Below are 19,981 nucleotides of genomic sequence, written 5' to 3'. Positions count from 1 at the left end.
CCCAGAAGCTTGTCTTTGTGGGATACAACACTTTTTTAAGAGGCTACAAGTTATATGACCCGGCGAGGAGAGAGGTTGCTTCCAAGCACACTTTCAGGATCCACCGGCAAAGTGCTGGCTCTTCAATACGCTAGTGCGATCAACTGCCATGTATGCAGCACCCTTCTAGGGATGTGACCTACCGATAGCAAAGTGGAGGAGATTTGAGCAGCTATAGGTGACTATGGTATCTAGGATGATTCAGAGCAAGCCCTCAGTCCCACATGAGATAGCACAAGCAAAGTTCGCCATGACACCACTATAGATTGATGCCATCTTCCAAACAGCGACATTCATTCATAGAGTCCAGGACATACCCCAGTAAAGACTACCGAGGCTGGCTCTGGAGTCATCAGACGACTAGCTGAGAGCGGGCCAGACACATGGTATGCACGTATATCCACATGGTTTCCCAGACACGGGATTCAGATGGACATGCTCCCTCCGTTTCAGTACAGTATGGATGCACCCCTTGAGTCGATCCCATGCGATGAAATTAACTGTATCACACGATTAGACCTCCTCCAGCTCCACACATCTCGGACTTGGGGGGGAGATCAAGAGCTCCCCACCAAGACCCAGTTCTACCGCGACCACTTCTTGAGAGTCTCGGAGGAGGGATTCGTCATCAGACCCCAGTATCTCGAGAACAAAGGAGTCTCACACGCACTGGGATCACCATTGGGCAAATGCGGGTTTCATCCCAACATATGAGGATTGAGACAAGGAGAGCAGCACATATACCCAGAGAGTAGCGGATCTGCATGCTATGCACACTAGGAGTGATTGAGACAGAGGAGCAATTTCTCTACATCCGCCCAGCCTACTACAAGATCCGAGGGCGATACCACTGTCTCTATCAAGATGGGAGTGGGTTCGGCCCACTGTCACGATTGATCCACTTCCATGACAAGGTCTGCATTGGGCTCTATCTGCTTGAGATGCGCCGACACGGGAGACCCCGCTACGACAAATCAAGGAGCAACAGGAGGTGACCAAACCACAGGATACAAAGGTTGACCAGACACAACGGCATGTCACAAATTTCCATGCATTAGAGTCAGCTCTAGGACACAGTGGGGTGGAGAAGGAGGAACTAGCTGATGTGCGGGCAATATGGATTGCGGAGAGAGGATTGCAGAGGCCACCCGCAACACCAGAGCGACCAAAGCACACTCGATTGAGGTCTGACCTATCACATCTTTCCTTAGAGGAGACCGCCCGAGACAAGGGGTCATTCTAAACATAGCTCAGAGGGTTCAGAGATCAAGGAGACCACGCCCCCCTCCGCCACCACAACATGAGACAGCCAAATCCGAGACATTTTCGCCGCTCATAGACGAGCCACCACAGTGCCAGGTTTCGGATTCTGAGTTCCAGTTCCCAGTTCCAGCTCTCATCCTACTTCAAATAGTACATGATATGATATTATATGATATGACATGACATGTTTTGCACTTGATTTTGCTTGAGCTATTGAGCTCTTTATTTCAGGATAGTACTCAACAAGGGCCTTAGTGTGCCCTTTGCTCCAACCCTTTGTGGCTTTTAAGAGTTTTTCCCTTTTGGTGTATTCCGCACTTTGTCACATAGGCCCGTGAGGCCTCCCACGAACGTTAATCTCTCTCTCTCTCTCTCTCTCTCTCTCTCTCTCTCTCTCTTCTTCGCTGCAGGGCCATAGCCCGGAGACAACAGTGGGCCATGCATGCTTACAACTACCAACGCTCCATCACAAGTTTCATGCCACCACAGCAGCCTCGCGCAGCAACACCCCCTTCTCAGAAAGCTTTTCTTATGTATTGGTGCCGTTGTGATCATGATTATGGATTTTTTTCTTGCACTCATCATGGGTGTTGATGCCCGCGACTCCACCCCTCAAATTGTTGTATCAGGTTTCTTTTGTCTCATAGACCCTTTGGTCTTTTAATATACTTCTTTCCTTCTCATACAATCAAAAATCATATTTTCTCATCTAAACCTCATACATCCTGTTGGGCCTCTACTAGACAAACAATAAAGTTCCACTTCAATAGAATCTGAAACAGGCCATCGCTCTTGTCAATGGATGTTAAATACGGGATATGGCATTGGAAGCCACCTTGATTTCACGTATTTGATAGGTCCTGATTTCACGTATTTAATAGGTCCCAACCACCAAGTCCTGACTGACCTGAAGGGAAATTGTGACACGTCTATGGGCCCTTCTGTCCCATGCACTACCACCATCTCCAATCAAAAAAGTTTTACAAACACACCCACAACACCACAGACAACAGTAGTTCCTTAAGGCAAATACATACTCCAACAATCTGAGCCTCTGACTCTTAACTCACCAGAACCTATTCTTCGGTGGGGCACATTGGTAGGCTTCAGGTGGATCCCGAGTGGCCAGTCGGCGAGGTACTTGGGATGCTGTGTGGGCATTGACATCTCTGCAGAGCAGCAGATAGCCCCAGTCCTTGAGAGCGTGAGGCGCAATCTTCTTTACTGGAGCTCAGCCAAACTGTCTCTGGCATGTAGGGCCTTGGTGGCTAACCAGGTCTTGTTGGCCACAACCTGGTATATAGCCTCTTGCTAATGTTTTCACAGGGGTTGCATGGGACAATTGAGACGCTTGGTGCATAACTTCCTTTAGGCAGGATCAGATGGCACTCGCAACACCAGAGCTAGAAGTTGATAGTCAGGGGTCTCACTCCAAGCATGGAGCCCTGGAAACTTCTCCTGCAGTGCGGTCTCTTTAGGAACACCCCCCGCACAGGTGGTCAGTGGCAACCATCCCACAAGTGGATCTTTTTGGAGGCCCCTCTCACAAGGAAGGACTCACCCTTGATGAGGAGTCTCTTGAGGGTCTGGCAGCGGATCTCATGAGGTCTCATCCGAGTCAGCCCCCGGTACGCGGAGGAGTTTGCACGCCAGCCACTTATCTGGCACCCGGAGATCAGAGACCAGGATGGTTTGATGCTAGGGCAACGGCTACACATTGGCTGGGCACAGTGGGATAGTGGCTTAGCTCGCTCCCTGCAGACATGGTCTAGACTCCCAACAGAGGCAGAGGCACGATTGGAGGTCCTTTCTCATCTCAGAGGGGCCGGCCAGAGGATGGTGGAGATAGAGGCAGCTATTCTGGACTCTTGGAGGGAGGGACTGCAAGTTTTCACTCCAGCACACTGACTAGGACAATTCTCTAGGACGGGTGTACCTCTGAGGATTCAGCTGTGCCCGCAGCCGCCAACCCCCACGAGCGCGCGGTTCTATGATGTGGGACCAAACGGACTATTGCAACCCTGGATCACAGGGGATCAGGAGATGGACGGGGTGTTAGGCCAAGTGGGTTGGCAGAGGGTCAGAGTAGTGGGACGTTTGGACAAGGAGTGGTCGATCGACCCTTCTTGCATCACAGACCTAGGTGCCCCCCACTGGAGACCATGGTTATGGGAGGGACGCCCTCTCAGCAAGATACAGTGGGACCCTAGAGAGTGGTTATGGTTGGTCAGAGCACGTTTCTCAAAGAGAGTGGCGGAGGTGCCTTTCTTCTCGTACACCATGCGGATAGGACGTCTAGCCTGTGGCTTGAGCAGATGCAAGTGGATGGCAACTGCCATAGATGTACAGTCGGAGCTATGGAGACTATTCCTCACTGCTTATGGAGCTGCCCAGCAACTCAGAGGATCTGGCTCGGAGCGCTTCAGATTATGGCACGGCCTCAAAGCACGCAAAGAGATTTCACGTGGGGTATGGCAGCTTGGCTTACAAAGGGGGGCCACGCCTTCTCCATAGACACAGTCTCACCAGCTTACCGGATATAGGGTCGGAGCATTCAAAGCATTGAGCTTCACTTGGCTACTCGCCCCCCTTCTTACCATCCCCCTCAGTCGAGAGAGGATAGTGTCTGGGAGGCAGCGGCCAGCATCACGGCCCAGAACATCTGGGTAGCCCGTTGCAACTAGGTCACGGGCCAGCACCATGTTCCTCCGACGGCTATGCTGGTTGCCATTCTACGATCCATTTGGGAGCACGGCGTTCTAGGTTCTCGAGCTACCGACAATAGGCAGGCACGTTTCTACAAGGCTTAGCCTGCATGTGTATTTTATGATCTCATGCCGCAAGGGATTCGCTGGCTGTATAGTCCACCACCGTGGTTGTTAGCCCCTGTTACAGAGAATCCCTGGGCAATGAGTGAGCTGGGATCTCTGGCAACAGGCAGGTTTTCTTTCAACCCGTTTTTGTTTTTGGCCACGATTGGCACCTTTCCGGTTTTGCCAATTTGTATGGTTGGATTTTAAGCATTAATAGAAGTTCCTTTTCTCTGTTTAAAAAAAACTGACCAGAACCTTGTCCATCTTCTTCCAAGTTGGAACCAGCATAATCTGTTTGGCTACTTGTGGTGACAAGTCTATCTCTATCTGATTGCCCATTCTAGAGAAACAGGGCAGACTAGCTGACATAGTTTATTAACTTTTACTCTATGCTAGTAGAGGCGACAATTTAACTTGAACATGCAACACTTTTCCTTCTGCAAATGGTGGTCAAGCAGTTCTACATCATCACTACATTGCAGCGCGGCTTCTGAAACAGATAGGAAACATCTTTCCCTCTCAGGAAACCAGCCCACATTCCACAAGGGCACTAACTTACATGCAGATGACCCTTTGCCAATGGATAATTATGAGTACATTAAAGACCACATCACATACCTAGGAGCATTGATTTTCAACCAATTGAAGGCAGCAGTTTGCTCAAATTCTGCATGGAAAACAAAACTGTATGTTGAAACCAATAGGCTAAGTGATAATAAAAATTAGAACCTGGAAATTAGTAAAAGAAACAGCACACTACAGAACTTTGTAACCTGTCTCAAGATGAGTCCAAGCTGCTGAGGAATCGCCAATGTCTAGAGCATAACCAGTGTGATGCTCACTGTACCCAGGAGGAGCAGAGACCTGAAATATGAATATAACCACTCAAATCCACAGACCCTGTGGGATTCTCTAAATAAAGAACCCATGCATGAAGCCACACCATGGTGCACAAAATACAGTAGTAGAGCTATCTACTTCATAGAACACAAAATTTCATCCTTTAGCCTTGGATCTCTGAGAACAATCCGTAATGCTTGTACTATCTGATGTTGCAGTCTGCAGATGTGGCTCAAATCCTTGGCTGCCAAGGTAAGACAGTGCATCATCCACAATGCTAAATTGGTAATACTAACATTAGGAATTTTCAGACCCTCTGTGTGCATTGTCTGCAAAAACACTTTGCATATGCATTTAATCCCCTTGGTACCGATCTTGCTTTGTGCATATGATGTTCTTCTCATGTCATCTTCCGCAAATGTGGCTCAACTCCTTGGTAAGATGGTGTATCATCCACAACGCTAAATCATTGATACTAACATTAGGAATTTCCAGACCCTCTGTGTGCATTATATTTCCCTAGTTTAACATCTTTTTTGAATGTGAGCTGAAACAGGCACGTATACAATGCCCTCAACTCACAACTGACAACCCAAGTGGGAACTTCCAAGACCTACATCACCAAGTAGCATTCAGGTGACAACTCTTTTCATGGTATTCAGATATTGAACTTTAAAATGCTCCTGGACGTAATAGGAAGGCCCGCCCATTCCTGAACTCCAAGGGAAGATAAGGCACAGTTCAATTTGGACATATACAAGACTTCCATTGAAATTCATCTTTCAATATTTAAAGAAATCATAGCAGTTCATTTCAATAGAAAAGATCTTGATCTGAGATTCAAGTTCAAAAATAGTGCTCTTGCCTTGGCTCGCTCGACAATTTGTTGACCACGTTCTGCCTTGACATCGTAGAAGACCTCCTTTTGACACTGTATTGATCGAAAACTAAAGGCATGGGAAACATCAACTCCTAAAACATATAATATAAAGGTGTAATTGAAAATTCAAAAGTAAATAACAGACCTAAGATTATTTGTATTAAAAATGTATATACCCTGACAAAGGTATGAGCCAGACCCCATGTTGCCGAGCAATGCCTTGCATTCTCAAGAATGCCTCTGCTGCTGCTGTTCGAAGCAATACACTAAAGGATTGAGCAGGAAATAGATCAGGCTCCAATACTATGGAATGAGACAAGCCAGTCATGTCTTGTAGCTACTATATCTAAATGTTTTCAACAAGGCACATTTTCTTGAAAGTAACATTTGTCTTCACTTAAATAAAATTAGGAGTATCACATTATGATCAAAGAATGCAAAACAGGGGAGAAACTCTCAACATTGCGGAACATTGAGTACATCTTAATCTTGTTTTGCACCTGCCATCAGCCAGCACTGCCTTTAAATCAGATTGGGGAGCTTCTTCTGCTCGGAAATGCCCTAAAAGCTGCACAAAACCGTTTCAGACTCCAACCTTACAAAATTTTCCTCCCGCCTAACTGAGTATGTAACATTTCCAGTTCCTTTAAAATATGATATATAATCCTTAGAGACCAATATTTTAAGCACTCTACGCTTGTTTTTATGTGGAAGAAAGATCAAATTACTTCACATTCCCCCATTGCAATATTGTGATTATAAGACCTGATATTCCAAGGAGGCGCTTTGGATCATTATTAAATCAACGATAAAGCAACAACATCTTCGCATAGTTAAGTAATCACCACCTGTTCTGGGACCTCCTTTGCCATGCTGTGGACCTGTGTCTCTCGCATACCTGCTCGAAAACCTGCACATTGAACAGCACAGCAGTAAGCTTTCGTGAAAGATGTATGGTCCAGAGAGAACAGAATCTTCATCACAGGGGGGGATCATCTGCTGTATCCATGATTCCTTTTAAACAAATAGGTGAATTTGTACATCCCAAAAAGCATTAGCCCTTGTCAAAGCTGAATGTCAAACAGACTTGCACAAGTATTATCGCACAATGAGATCATGAAATATCCCCTCCTCAAATGCCTCATTAGGATCTTCCAGTCACCATTTCTTACAAAACGATTTCCGTATTTAAGATCGTAGCAAGATTCATTCGGTTTGCAGGCAACAGTTCCAGCAGCACATCTTCAACAAAACACAAATATCTGTAGATGGATGGCATAGACTCAAGTGATATTACACCGATTCACTAGTGCAAGCAATCAATAGCTCAATGGACGTTAAGAAAGGCCCAAATGTGAACCCTTCCTCCTTCAGATGCCTCATCTTTCTTGCCAGCCCTACATTGGCTCACTCCTGCTTTTTTCCAGCCCCATCCCTCCTAGACAGTCCACGCTACTCACCTTCTCACCTGACTCCTACTCTTCCAGCACAATTTCTGCTGGGTTGTGTCCCTGCTGAGACTTTCTGCACTTTTGTACCTCCTCCTTGGGCACTCCACCCCCTTTTCGTGCTGCTAGCTGTCTCTTAGCCTTCCCAAACTTTCTAGGTGTGCAAGTGCCTCCTAGCTCTTCCCCAAGCCCTAGGCAAAGCCATTTAGCGCCCCACATGCACATTTACTATTCAAGCTGTCCCAATTCTACGACAGTCAGGTGCATGTTCTCTTGCCAAATGCTCCGTTTTTTCTTTGTTTGGGGTCCTTAATATTTCTTTGTTTCTTCTCTCATCTCAATTTTCTTGTTTTCGTCCTCTCTCTCTCTCTCTCTCTCTCTCTCTCTCTCTCTCTCTCTCTCTCCACACTGAGGGCTATCATTGAGGTCGAGGCATCAGAAAGTCTATGCCTGCTTTGTAGACTTTCGGAAGGCTTTCGATACTGTCCCACAATCCTGCATGATCAGGAGACTCCACGAGATGCAGATCCCAGAGGTTCTGATTTCACCGACTCTCTTTGGCCTCCACATTGATGAGTTCACATCCTTCATAGACCGCCTGGGAGGCGAGGGGTCACCGCTGGCTGATTTGTTGGTACCGATACTACTATATGCGGATGACATAGTCCTCTTGTCGTCCTCAGCAGAGGGTTTACAGAGACATCTGGAGGCCCTCGAGGAGTTCTGCACAAAGAGAGATATGACAATTAACCTTGGGAAAACCAAGGTTATGATCTTCAACATCTCATACCCAGTGCTCCATCGACATAGCTTCACTTACCGAGGTCAGCCAGTAGAGATTGTGCAGTCCTACACATACTTGGGTGCAGTTTTCACTGGGCCAGCATTCACGATGATCCATGCAGCCCGAGCACGCCTCACACGAGGATATGGTGCTCTGGCCCGTTTAGAGCGACAGTGTTTCCAGGCGCACTTCCAAGACCCACCGATGAAGTGCTGGCTTTTCAACACCCTAGTGAGACCAACTGCCATGTATGCAGCACCATTCTGGAGGTGTGATATTTCAGCAGCAAAGTGGAAGAGATTTGAGTGGCTACAGATAATCATGGGATCCAGGATGATTCGTAGTAAGCCCTCAGTCCCCCATCAGATAGTACAAGCAGAGTTTGCAATGATCCCTCTTCAGATCGATGCCACCTTTCAGACAGTGACCTTCCTCCATAGAGTCTGGGATCTACCTCGTGAGACGCTACCGAAACTGGCATTGGAATCCTCTATCCGACTGGCAGAGAGTGGGTTTGATACAGCATGGTATGCACACGTCTCTACTTAGTTCGCCAGTCATGGCATTCAGATGGACAAGCTCCCTCCTTTTCAATATAGCATGGATGCACCCCACGAGCTGATTCCGCGAGATGAGATTAACCGCATCATACGGCTAGACCTCCTCCACCTTCACACACTTCGGACTTGGGGGGGGGATCAGGATTTCCCCACCAAGACCCAGCTCTACTATGACCATTTCTTGAGAGTATCAGAGGATGGCCTCATCATCAGACCCCAGTATCTTGAGGACAGAGGAGTCTCACATGCACTGAGGATTGCCATTGGACATATGCGAGTCTCCTCCCATCAGTTGAGGATTGAGGCACGGAGAGCTGTAGGCATACCCAGAGAGCAGCAGACTTGTATGCTATGCACGATGGGTCAGGTCGAGATCGAGGAGCACTTTCTTTGTATATGTCCCGCCTACTACGAGATCCGAGGGCGCTACCATTGCCTTTTTCAAGAGGGACACGGGTTTGGCCAACTCTCACCGATTGATCCACTTCCAGGATCAGGTCTGTATTGGGCTCTACCTAATGGAGATGAGGAAACACAGAGAGACACTACTGCGACGGATCAGAGAAGAGCAGCAGGATGCGACCACCACATCACAGGACACTGAGGTGGACCGAGCGCAGAGGCAGGTCACCGACTTCTATGCATTTGAGTCAGCTCCAGGGCACTCGGGAGTAGAGGAGGAGGAGCTAGCTGACATCAAAGATAGATGGGTCAGTAGAGGGAGTCAACACGACACCACTACTGGACGAGGGTCACGAGGATCTCACATGCGACAGGAGACCAGAGCACACACAATTGAGGTTAGAATGAAAGAAAGAAAGAAAGAAAGAAATTTTATTAGTCTTCGGAAGACCGATGGGTCTATGAGACTGAAAGAAAACATGATACAAATCACAGTAAGGGTGGAGCTACTAAAACGAGCATCATCACCCGTGCTGAATCCTAAGTCTGATCATACATAATCAAATACATCTGGATGTAACAATGAAAAGAAAAGGACTAGAGCGGAGCGGAATCCTCCGTATGTCATGTTGCCCTGGCTGGTGCATAGCCGATGATGGAAAGCTGGTGCCCGTTAAGAGGTGCCATGCGTCTCAGTCTCCTGGACGAGGCTCGACGCAAGACCAGAGCCACCGTGACTCTCGTGGGACGTATCCTGGGTCTAAACAATGACGGGAGGTCCCCCAGAGTGATCTGTGTCCCCTCGATGTCTCGTGTGTCGTGCTACGATCGTCGGGTCGGGGTCTCTGCCAGGTCTGGGGCTAGAGACTACATGATCAATGTCACTCGATGGGAAGAACTCTGTGATCCTGTGCTTTGAGAGGTGTCTGATGATGTGGCCAAGCCCCGTCGCCTGAGTAAGTACTCTCTGTGCCGGACCCCCTCGTGAATGAAGGCCGCGAGGCATCTCTGATCTGGGTAGACGAGGAATCTGGAAAGGAGCCCGAAGCTGTCTCTAAAGAGGCAGTGGTAGCGACCTCGGATCTCGTAGTACACTGGGCACTTGAAAATAAAATGCCCCTCCGACTCAACCTCTTGACAGTCGCACAATATGCATAAGCGATGCTCCCAAGGAATCCCCTCTGCTCTGCCGCTCTCTATGCGGAGGCAGTGTGATGATACCCTATCCGATGGAGATCCGTAGTGAGTGAGGCATATGAAGCTTAGTGTACCCCAGTGGTGTGATGAATCCCTCCTCCGAAATACGAAGACAGTAATCTCTGTAGAAACTCAGCTTCACTGGAAGCTCCCTCGGCTCCAACCAGGTCCTAAAGGTGTGTAGCTGCAGGAGATCCTCTCGAATGACCTAGTTGGTGTGTGGCCCGATCCGGATGGTGGGTGGGAGTACCGGAGGGGCATCTAAATTGTAATGAAAAGGAGGTATCCTATCGATGTGGAACCCTAGTCTCACAAACCATCTGTGAGTCCGTGCATACCAGCATCGCTCGTCTCCCTCTGCTGCCAACCTCATGGAGGAATGGAGAGCCACTTCATATCGTTCATTGACGATTACACAACAGTACTTAGTTTCTTAACAACAAAAACTGCTAACGCAGACTTAAGCGTATTTCACATTTATCACAAGTTCGTTGAAAATCAACTACCATTCCAGATTAAAGCATTACAGTCCGATAATGGCAGTGAATACATTAACCACAAGTTTGTTAAATATTGCCAAGACTTTGGCATTAAACAACGCCTCACAGTCTTAGACACACCTGCTCAAAATCATATCGCTGAAAGAAAGAATAGAACCCTAATGAACACAGCACGCAGTATCTTACGAGTTGCGCAACTGCCTAATGCTAATTGGGCCGAAACCGTCTCTACTACCTGCTATATACAAAACAGAGTATATTGTCGAAGTATAGACGCTATACCATTCACACTCTGGTTTGACAAACGACCAAACTATGCACATTTACAAGTCTTTGGATCCATTGCCTATGCATATATACCCGATACCAAATGCAACAAACTACAAAATCATGCTTACAAAACAATCTTTGTAGGCTACGGCAAACCATATAGCGTCAAAGGGTATCGTCTCTATGACCCAACACAAAGAAGATTCCTGTTCTCAAGAACAATGATCTTCGATGAGAGTTCTCTCATCTCTGAACCTGTTGACAATCCAATAGCAAAGTCTCAGTATGAACCCATTAACCTCGTAGACAAAATTACTAAAGCTCACCAGAATCGAAAAACTCATCCCACAAAGACACGAAATCCTCCTCAGTGACTTGGAGGACTCCCTTCGATCCGGTTCAATAGCCACCAACCTCTGTCTCCCTGATGTGCAGTCCCCATATGATCTAACCCGGTGTAGATACGTAATGGTCTGAAAGGCTGCATCTAGCTGGAGTGGAGAAGCACCAAACTCGGCCTGAATGATGTGATGTGGTACAAACGGTTTCCCCCGAATCATCCATGAGAGCATGAGGAAATTGCAGGCACTCCACCCATGTCCACTCTATCTCTGACATGTCAGGCCCCCAACAAGGGCTGCCATACATACCGGCGGCTGGTCGGACCAAGGAGCCGAAGAGAAGAGCCTTGGTCCGAGGGTCCTGGAAGTGGGAGTGGAAGCATTGTCTCTCTAGCCGAGCCAGTGAGGCACATCCCCTGCTCAGTCTCGCCTACATCGCTGGTCTCATCGTGAAGATCGGGTCAAAGAAGATGACCCCCAAGTAAGTGTCTGAGGATACGATCTCAACTGGTGACCCATCGAAAGTAAAAGTAAACTGCTTCCGTTGCATGTTTGCTCGAGAGGCCTTAAAGATCATGACCTTGGTCTTGCCAAGGTTGACCTCCAAATCATGGGATAAACAAAAAGGCCACGTTTTACACTTTCTATTTTGAGTAGCATCTCTCTCTCTCTCTCTCTCTCTCTCTCTCTCTCTCTCTCTCCACTCATCCCTCTTTCCCTCCCCCCCTCTCTCTCTCTCTCTCCCTCTACTCGTCCCTCTAAGCACAGTGCTCACGGGTACTTATACTCGCTTGTTTTATTAGAGAAAATGAACTTTCTATCAATGCTTGAAAAAAAAACCCAACAATCAATAAGTGACAGAGATCTCCTTCACGGAGACTTTTTGGGGCCACTCTAAGTCTGCGCTGGCCGAGAAATCAACCAAGTTTGATTGCTCATAAAACTTGAAAACTTGAATTTAAGCTCAATGAACAAAACAACACTTCAAAATATGTCTGAAATTTGGCAATTAGGAAACTTGAGTGTCAAAATCGACCTACGTTCTATTTGAATTCCAAGAACTCTTGACCTCTTGGACAATGCTTGGCGAATCGAGCCAAAATTGATTTCAAAACTTGAGCTCTTCTTGTTTGATGGCAAGGCCAGGGTTTTGATGTCTTGTCGAAGGAGTCCTTTTGAAGTCGATCTGAATTTGATTTCAACTCAGCGAGCTTTGGATTGCCTTGAAAATGCATTTCAATCTTTTGAGCCTTGATGTCTTTGGAAATCTTCTGGGTGAGGCTTGGCTTTGGAAATGGACCTGAGTTTGTTTAAATGTTGATGAGCTATGCGTTTTTGGGGCTAGATGAGTGCCACACATGCTAAGCGCTGTTTGTCTGGAAAAGTCGGCCAATTCTAGGGTCTGACTGCCCTCCTAAAATCGGTCGAGCATCTGGTAGTTGGACTCGTATCAACATATGACATGCATGTTCGTCTCTTTGTATCACAAATACGAGTGGTCTCAAGTGTGTTTTGAAGAGGACAGTCATGCCTCCAAAGCCTTGTATCCCACACTCTCTCCTCAATTCTCTTCTATGAGCTGAATCCCAGGTGTATCCTGTCGTTGTGGGCAGCCCTCTCTAGCTCTCATGTGTCTCGGTGTAGAAAATAATGTCTCTGAGAAGCCACATGGATCGGACCAGAGAGTGCCATTACAGTTCCAGACAGCCATATTCAATCTACTCTGTATCTCTATCCCAGAGGCCCAACACCGTCATGCACTACATGTCTTCTCGAATGATTACCTTACCATCCGATATACAGTCCATTTTCCTTTCTGCCTTGCAACCAACACTCGGGTCATCCTTCCCTTCTATGCTCTTGTTGTAAGAGCGTGAGATCATCATCCAAGTATGTTCTCATGAAGGTAGACCGGTCTGCTATTGTCCGAAATCTTACAATCATAGGTCTTGTTGGTGCATCATCTTTTCCTGCCCTCCAAGCCGCCGCGAAGGTGAGATTGACCCTGCAGGGCAGTGCTAACAAATGGGGGATTGTAAAGCATTTTCCTAACTACCCTACTGATTAGTTAGAGGTCCCCCTGTGTCGTCTCTGCATCCAAACGTGCACATAATGTGGTTTCTCTCTTTACTGTTGCACACATTCTTGTTCATAGTATTTTCGACAGAGTGGGAATTTAGCCTCCACATCGCTCACACTTGTGTCGAACCAGTTGGAATGTATACAGTGAAATCCAACACACTTTCAGAGCTTCCTCACAGGATGACTAGACAAATTTTGTTGCTTGTCATAGCTTAAGCTGAGTAGCTTTGATGCATGTAGGATGTCAATCTGCGTGTACATTTTTTTATTTGCGAAGGAGGGGCACACCGAGAACTAAGAGAGCGAGCAGAGGCAAATCCACATTACCTGCATCTCGTGATAAAATCCTCCGATATCCGAGAGCCCAACCAGCTGCAAATACGCCCACCAAAGCCAGGACACTAACGCTCCAAGAAGGGACTCTTGAGTCGGGAATTGCAGGACCTTTCGGAGCCAGCGCAGTTTGTGATACCACCTGCTTCCTATCAAATAATTATTTAGCCTCTATCTTAAAATATGTCGTTACGCTAGTTGAATTAACTGTATACTTCGCGTATGTGAGCTTTGATACATTCATTAGTGTTAGGTCAGCAGTGACCGAAAGAGCTTGGTAGATTCAAAGAATTTGATCAAAACTATTCGTCCAGAGGAAAATAATCACCCCACCGGGTCATCTAGAGTGGAGTCGTTGCAAGTCCGATGAGGATCGACGTCGGGGGAACGCGTGTGGGAAGGTGCAGGCGGAGTGTAAACGTGAGCGAGGCGGGCAAGCTGATGTGTGATAAGGGAGGTGGTGTGTTGGAAGAATGAGGAGAAGGGGGAATGGAGGATGTGAAAATTGAGGTGGGGGGAATGTGATGGGGGATGGGGCTGGAGAGGCTGAGAAGAAGAGAGGGCGAGGGGAGGGGGAGAGCGGAAGAGGAAGAGGGGGTTGTGTGGGAGACGCCATAGCTGCTCAGTGGGAGTGTTGCAAGGGGAAGGGGAACAAGGGGAAGGACAAGAGAGCCTGTAAGCCATGCATTTTCCTTGGAGTGACACTTTATATAGTTAAGGGACAAGGCACATTCCTATGAATCTTCACGGCTGCAGCATTTTGAATACTTGCTTGAAGGGAGAAGGCCAAGCATTTTTTTTGAATGTACCCTCGAGGCCTTTCCCTCTCCTCCATGGCGAGCACCCGCTCTCCATTTCTTGAGGGGGTAAGACGGACCTGCATTGGATTATTAGAGCTTCGTGTTTGTTTTTTACGAATGTGTCATTGTGGAACTTACACATCAATAGAGAACGAGAGGGATTGGTATGTTATCGTTGCTAGGCCCCCCCTAACATATATACATTTCCTTCACTAACCCCATGCTAAAATATCTCATGATAGCTATGTGATGGGTTTTTTTTCTATTACTTAAAATTTTCAATAGTTGCTGCAAGATATTTGTTTTGATCTATATGTCGATTTCTATTACGCTTTGTTATCTTCATTTCTTCTACAATTCCTTGGGTTAGTTAGTATGTTATTAGATAAAAATAGGCCAAATTTTTTGAGAGAATCATTTCAACAGGTTTGTGGCCCAAAGTTCTCAGGGAACATTTGTTATTTAGGCATGCATCATTTGTGGGCTAAACGATGGCGGGTACGTTGTGAGGAAAAATTTCATTTGATTAATGCACCATAAGAAAGTCTTGAAGAATTATTTTGTAGAAACTAAATTACCATGCATTTGAAGTTGAAAGTTTTACTATGTTTATGGTTTGTATTTTGTGAGTTCTCAAGTTTTATTCCTTGTTTTCACATCCCTTTTCACTCATGAGCATTGTGCACTTCATGAACCAACAAAGGGAAACATTCATCATGTTTATGGGAATCGGTGCAAGTTGTAGTTCCATAACTTCATGATTCCACATGTGTGCATGCTTTGCATGTGATGGCTATGTGTTTCCTGTGTGTGTTATTGCATGAGTTGTAAAAAAAGAGCCATTGTCTGAGCATGATATTATTTTTGTGTGCTTAGCTTATGTTTTCACTTTATAGTGAGTATTTTGAAAATTCTTTGCTATTATTTTGATTTGTCCTCCTTTGGTTCACCATGTTACATAATTGAATGATAACATAGTACCTACTCTGATGTTTACTTCCAACCCAACTTACACTTTGGAGCAATTGCCACTCTAACTTCAGGAAAGTTCAAAATGTTTGGTGAATCACAATTTGTCTTGCATAATGTGGGCTACAAAAACACCCAGCCTATGGTGTTGCATATGTTGGATATTATAGTCATTGCACCCATATAGGAGTTGTCGCTATCAATTAATCTATCTATCAAGAGTTAACACACATATTCAGTGCATCAACTATGGCAACTAGTTTATCTACTTACTAGACCAAAACTAATTGAATTGTAGAAGCATTACCTTGAAATTGCATGAAGTTGGACTTCACCAAATACCTAGCCATGTTTTAGTTATAGCTTGCAAGTACACTGTAATTAACTTGACTTTCTATGAAGAGAATAAAGTATCCATGGAGTCGGATAAAGTGTATTGCACTGTGTATGAGAAAAATATTTATTTGATCAAACTAGAAATGCACTTATACGTACTTCCGTAGGGGCATCCATTGAAGTCACCTTAATAGATACCTTGGTGGATAATGTTCTCTAATTGCCACGACCATTTGCTGACTTGATTCAAGATAAAACACACCTGCTGGAGTCTTACCTCTTTAATAAAAAGGTGGAGGGTAGGTTTTGATTAACATGATTGGTTTTGTAACTTGCTTCATTGAGTTCTGTAGACTTTTCCATACAACAATGCATTGAGCATTCTACATATTTCCAAGTACTTTGTAGAACTCATTGTTGTGCATCAATGTATTAACTATTTAAAAATCTTCCATTGTATTTGCAAGGTGAAATCTATTCAATTGTATTTCTATCTTGAGCATGCAATATAAGTGAGACTATCTTCACATTTGTTGCCTTTTCATTTGGGGTTTTAGTATAGCCTCTTACTTTTGAATTCAGGTTAAGCAACTTTATTGTAATGGAGACCTGGCAAACTTTCTTAGACTTCAAAATTGACAAGAATTTTAGTAAATTATATCCTCAAAACAAGTGCTGCTTCTTATGCATTTCTTACATGTTGCAATATCATATTAAGCTAGATGCTCTTAAGAGAAGTATTATGGCATATTTTCGTAGTATTAATGTTGTAAATGAACAAAATGAAGAATATTGGGAAAAGGGGCATTTTAAAATAAATGTCTTTCACAAGTTTCCATGATCAAAAAATATTTTAAACTTTTCAAAAGCAATTCATATTGTTTGTCTCCTTTTGATCCATTCATAATTACCATGTTAGTGGGGACATTAACATGGTAAACTTGAGACCTACAACGCTAACTTTGATATAAGGTTTTAGTCATTAGAAGGTAAATCTAGTCTTCAAAAGGACTCAAACTTGTCAATTATGCAACTTTGAGCATCTACCCTTGTACTTTTGCAAAGGAATTGAATTAAAAAAAGAATTTGGATAGATGAAATAGAGATATCCTTAAAGCTATTATTGAAACAAATAAAAGGGGAAATAATAAATCTTTTCAAAGCAAAATACTCTTCCTCGAAAAAATCAATTAGTACAATTAAATACAAAATAAGTGAACTTAACAAGAAGGAAAAACTTCATTCTCTTACAAAAAGAAGAAAATATAAAAATAATAACTTTATGCAACAAAGACCATGTAAGAAGTGAGTGTTCACAATGAAATAAAACACAATCTCCAAAACAAGAAAGAGGAAAAAAAGCATATCAACTAAGGAAAATGTCACTAAGAAAAAGTATTTAGATATGTTTGGAAGTTTCTCTAAATATGTACACAAATACATTATATCCTTAAAAGACACTCCAATTTATGAATACTTTTCTTATGAGTGTCTCTTGGTTAGAAAACAAACAAAATATTTAACAAAAGACAAATAATATATAATTTGTATACAGTATAAGAAAGCCATACAATTAAATAAATTGCCAAAGTATCTCTCTGCTCTCCAAATAAGAATCAATAATCTAATACAAGAAGTGAAAATTCTAAACATTGAAGAATACTTAGCCGTAGCTAGAATAGCTTTATTAATAGACGACTTCCACCCTCATATGTCTAAACAAACACCCTAATCAAGAAAACTTCATAACACAATGAACAAATTTGACATCCATTTGCTGTTAGAAATGTCATTGCCCCACCTGTGAGCTCTCGATTGGAGGGGACAAGGGTGTAGGAGACTATAGGGGGAAAAGGGTTGAGATTACATGGCTGTGTGGAGGACTGCGCCAGTAGCTTACGTGGAAGATTGTGCCAACATCATATGAGGCCACACAGAGCAGTACTAGGACCAGCCAACAGCAGCAAAAGAGCCCAACATATGGGGCTTTATATAGGCTAGGAGGCTGGCCTAGCAACCGACCTAGGGGCAGCCATTTTGGCCCCTTTAGGGGTCGGTGCAGTAGGCTGCAGTCGTGACTGGCTTAGTCAGCCACAGTTTCAGGGCATCAGGCCCTCCTATAAAAGGGCCTCCATTCCTCCTTGTTTCTCCATCACCAGCACTGACCTACCTTGCATCGACGAGCAAGCGTGCAGGGAGAGGAGAATACTCAGTTCTTGCTTACACTAGCCTTGTTGTCCTCTGTGCTCATCGTTGAGCCTTTTGTCTGCCCACTATTGTGGAGGAATATATCTAAGCTTTGTGTTATCTCTCTCTTTGTCTCTTTGAGTGTTGTTTGAGCTAGATTGGGAGTGTGAGGTGTGAATGATTCTATCCTCCATTTCCAACATGGTATCAGAGTAAGGTTTGTAGCTCTAGAACGGAGTACCTTAGCAACAAGTAGGCGACTCCAATCGACACTCAGGTTTGCTATGTGGTCAAGTTCTCTATTGCAAATTCATTTTTTAGTTTGTTGTTTGCTATTACAGCAAGAATGGAGGACAAGGATTCTACTGTTGCCTCTTTAGCCCCTTCTCTTCCTTCCTCCTCCTCTAGATTTCTCTCATTCACCATCCTGAATTGAGCCCGAACTTTGGAGAGTCAGGGAAGCTAGATGGGTCAAACTACCCCATCTGGAAGGTGAAAATCTGGAGCCATTTAGTGGCTTGGAGGTTGTGGAAGTTGACAACAAGGGTCAAGGCAAAGCCAGAAGATATGATGGATAGCAAGGGGAAGATTCTCATTCTAGCAGATGAGAGGAGCTTGAGAATTGGGAAGATAGAGATGCCCACTCCCTAGCATTAATCATCAGAACCACGGTGGACTCTGTTCTTCTGCACATCCAAATGGCCGAGACATCTCTAGAGGCATGGGCTATTTTGAAGGATCTGTATGAAACAGACAACACATCTTGTATTCTGATTCTTCAACATCAACTGTACAATCTGGACATGAATGAGGGGGACAATGTTCATGACCATTTGATAAAAGTCAAGGTGGTAAGGGACCGGCTCGCAACAGTTGGTCAAAAGGTAGACTCAAGTCATCTAGCATTGTTGACATTACACAAGCTACCTCGCAGTTTCAAGAGTTTCATGACTACGGTCACTACAGGACAGAGGACCAAGCCTCTCACCTTCAAGGAGCTTGGCCCTTTACTATTATAGGAAGAGGAAAAGCTATTAACTCAATCAAATGAGAAGGCTCTTGTGGCAAGGGACAAGCTCAGCAAGGGTAGGTTCAAAGACTCCAAGAACAATAGCAAGACCGAGGATGCAAAGAAAAAAAGGCTGATGTTCTTCTACTATGAGAAGCTTGGTCATTCTGCTAAAGAGTGCCGCAAGAAGAAGGCAGATCTCAAGCTAAAGAAGGAGTCCAAGTCCAAAGAGGAGCCAAAGACCTAATCGGCAAACGTCACGACCGGCGCTCTCTTCATCATCACTGAGTACTTCTCCGCTTATGGAGTTAGTGAAGGAAAGGAAGGTTGGTACGTGGACAATGGAGCTTCAAAGCACATGTCCAACAAGAAAGAGTGGTTCAAAACCATGGAAGGTATGCGTCCCAAGTCCAAGGTCACTGTGGGGGATAATCGGACATGCCCTGTGAAGGGTGTTGGTAGTATTCCATTCATCATGACTACTGCAAGAAACGAGGAGCTGGTTTCTGGTGTACTATATGTACCAACCTTGTGCAAAAACCTTTTGTCAGTCAGTCAGATGGAAAAGCACAATATGTCGGTCTTATTCAACAACGGCAAAGTCACTATCACATCCTAGGCAAATGGGAAGGTGGTGGCTCAAGGAGTTGAGGAGAATGGGCTATATCAGCTCAACGCTTTGTTGGTGCATGGGGACCAAGGTAGATCCAAATTGTGGCATGAGCGGTTTAGTCACGTCAACTATGGCACTCTCACCGAGATGCAGAAGACAAAGATGGTGGATGGACTTCCATCGATTGTAGGCAATGAACGTGTTTGTAGGGCTTACTTGGAGGGTAAGCAACACAGGGACAAGTTCCCACAGCAGGCCTCATCACAGGCCAAGAAGCCACTCGAGTTGGTTCACGCTGACATCTGTGGCCCAATG

The 19,981-nt window shown here is 45.0% G+C and overlaps 1 protein-coding gene across 1 annotated transcript; it reads right to left on the bottom strand.

Moving 5' to 3' along the window:
* Positions 1-1,298: 1,298 nt before the first annotated feature.
* LOC147887693 (uncharacterized) lies at positions 1,299-14,463 on the bottom strand. Its single transcript, XM_087393087.1, has 10 exons — positions 14,086-14,463; positions 13,747-13,894; positions 6,684-6,745; positions 6,336-6,403; positions 6,012-6,101; positions 5,821-5,902; positions 4,889-4,979; positions 4,734-4,782; positions 2,373-2,471; positions 1,299-1,440 (listed from the first exon to the last, which is right to left on the bottom strand). The coding sequence occupies exons 1-10, from the start codon at positions 14,434-14,436 to the stop codon at positions 1,299-1,301; spliced, it is 1,182 nt and encodes a 393-aa protein (XP_087249213.1). The 5' UTR covers positions 14,437-14,463.
* Positions 14,464-19,981: the final 5,518 nt, after the last annotated feature.

The sequence above is a fragment of the Dipteris shenzhenensis genome, chromosome 22 (genome assembly GCF_047967505.1).
Source record: "Dipteris shenzhenensis isolate YYH24624 ecotype China chromosome 22, Dip_SZ_1.0, whole genome shotgun sequence".
Lineage (NCBI taxonomy): Eukaryota > Viridiplantae > Streptophyta > Polypodiopsida > Gleicheniales > Dipteridaceae > Dipteris > Dipteris shenzhenensis.
This window is presented reverse-complemented; position numbering and strand designations above follow the sequence as displayed.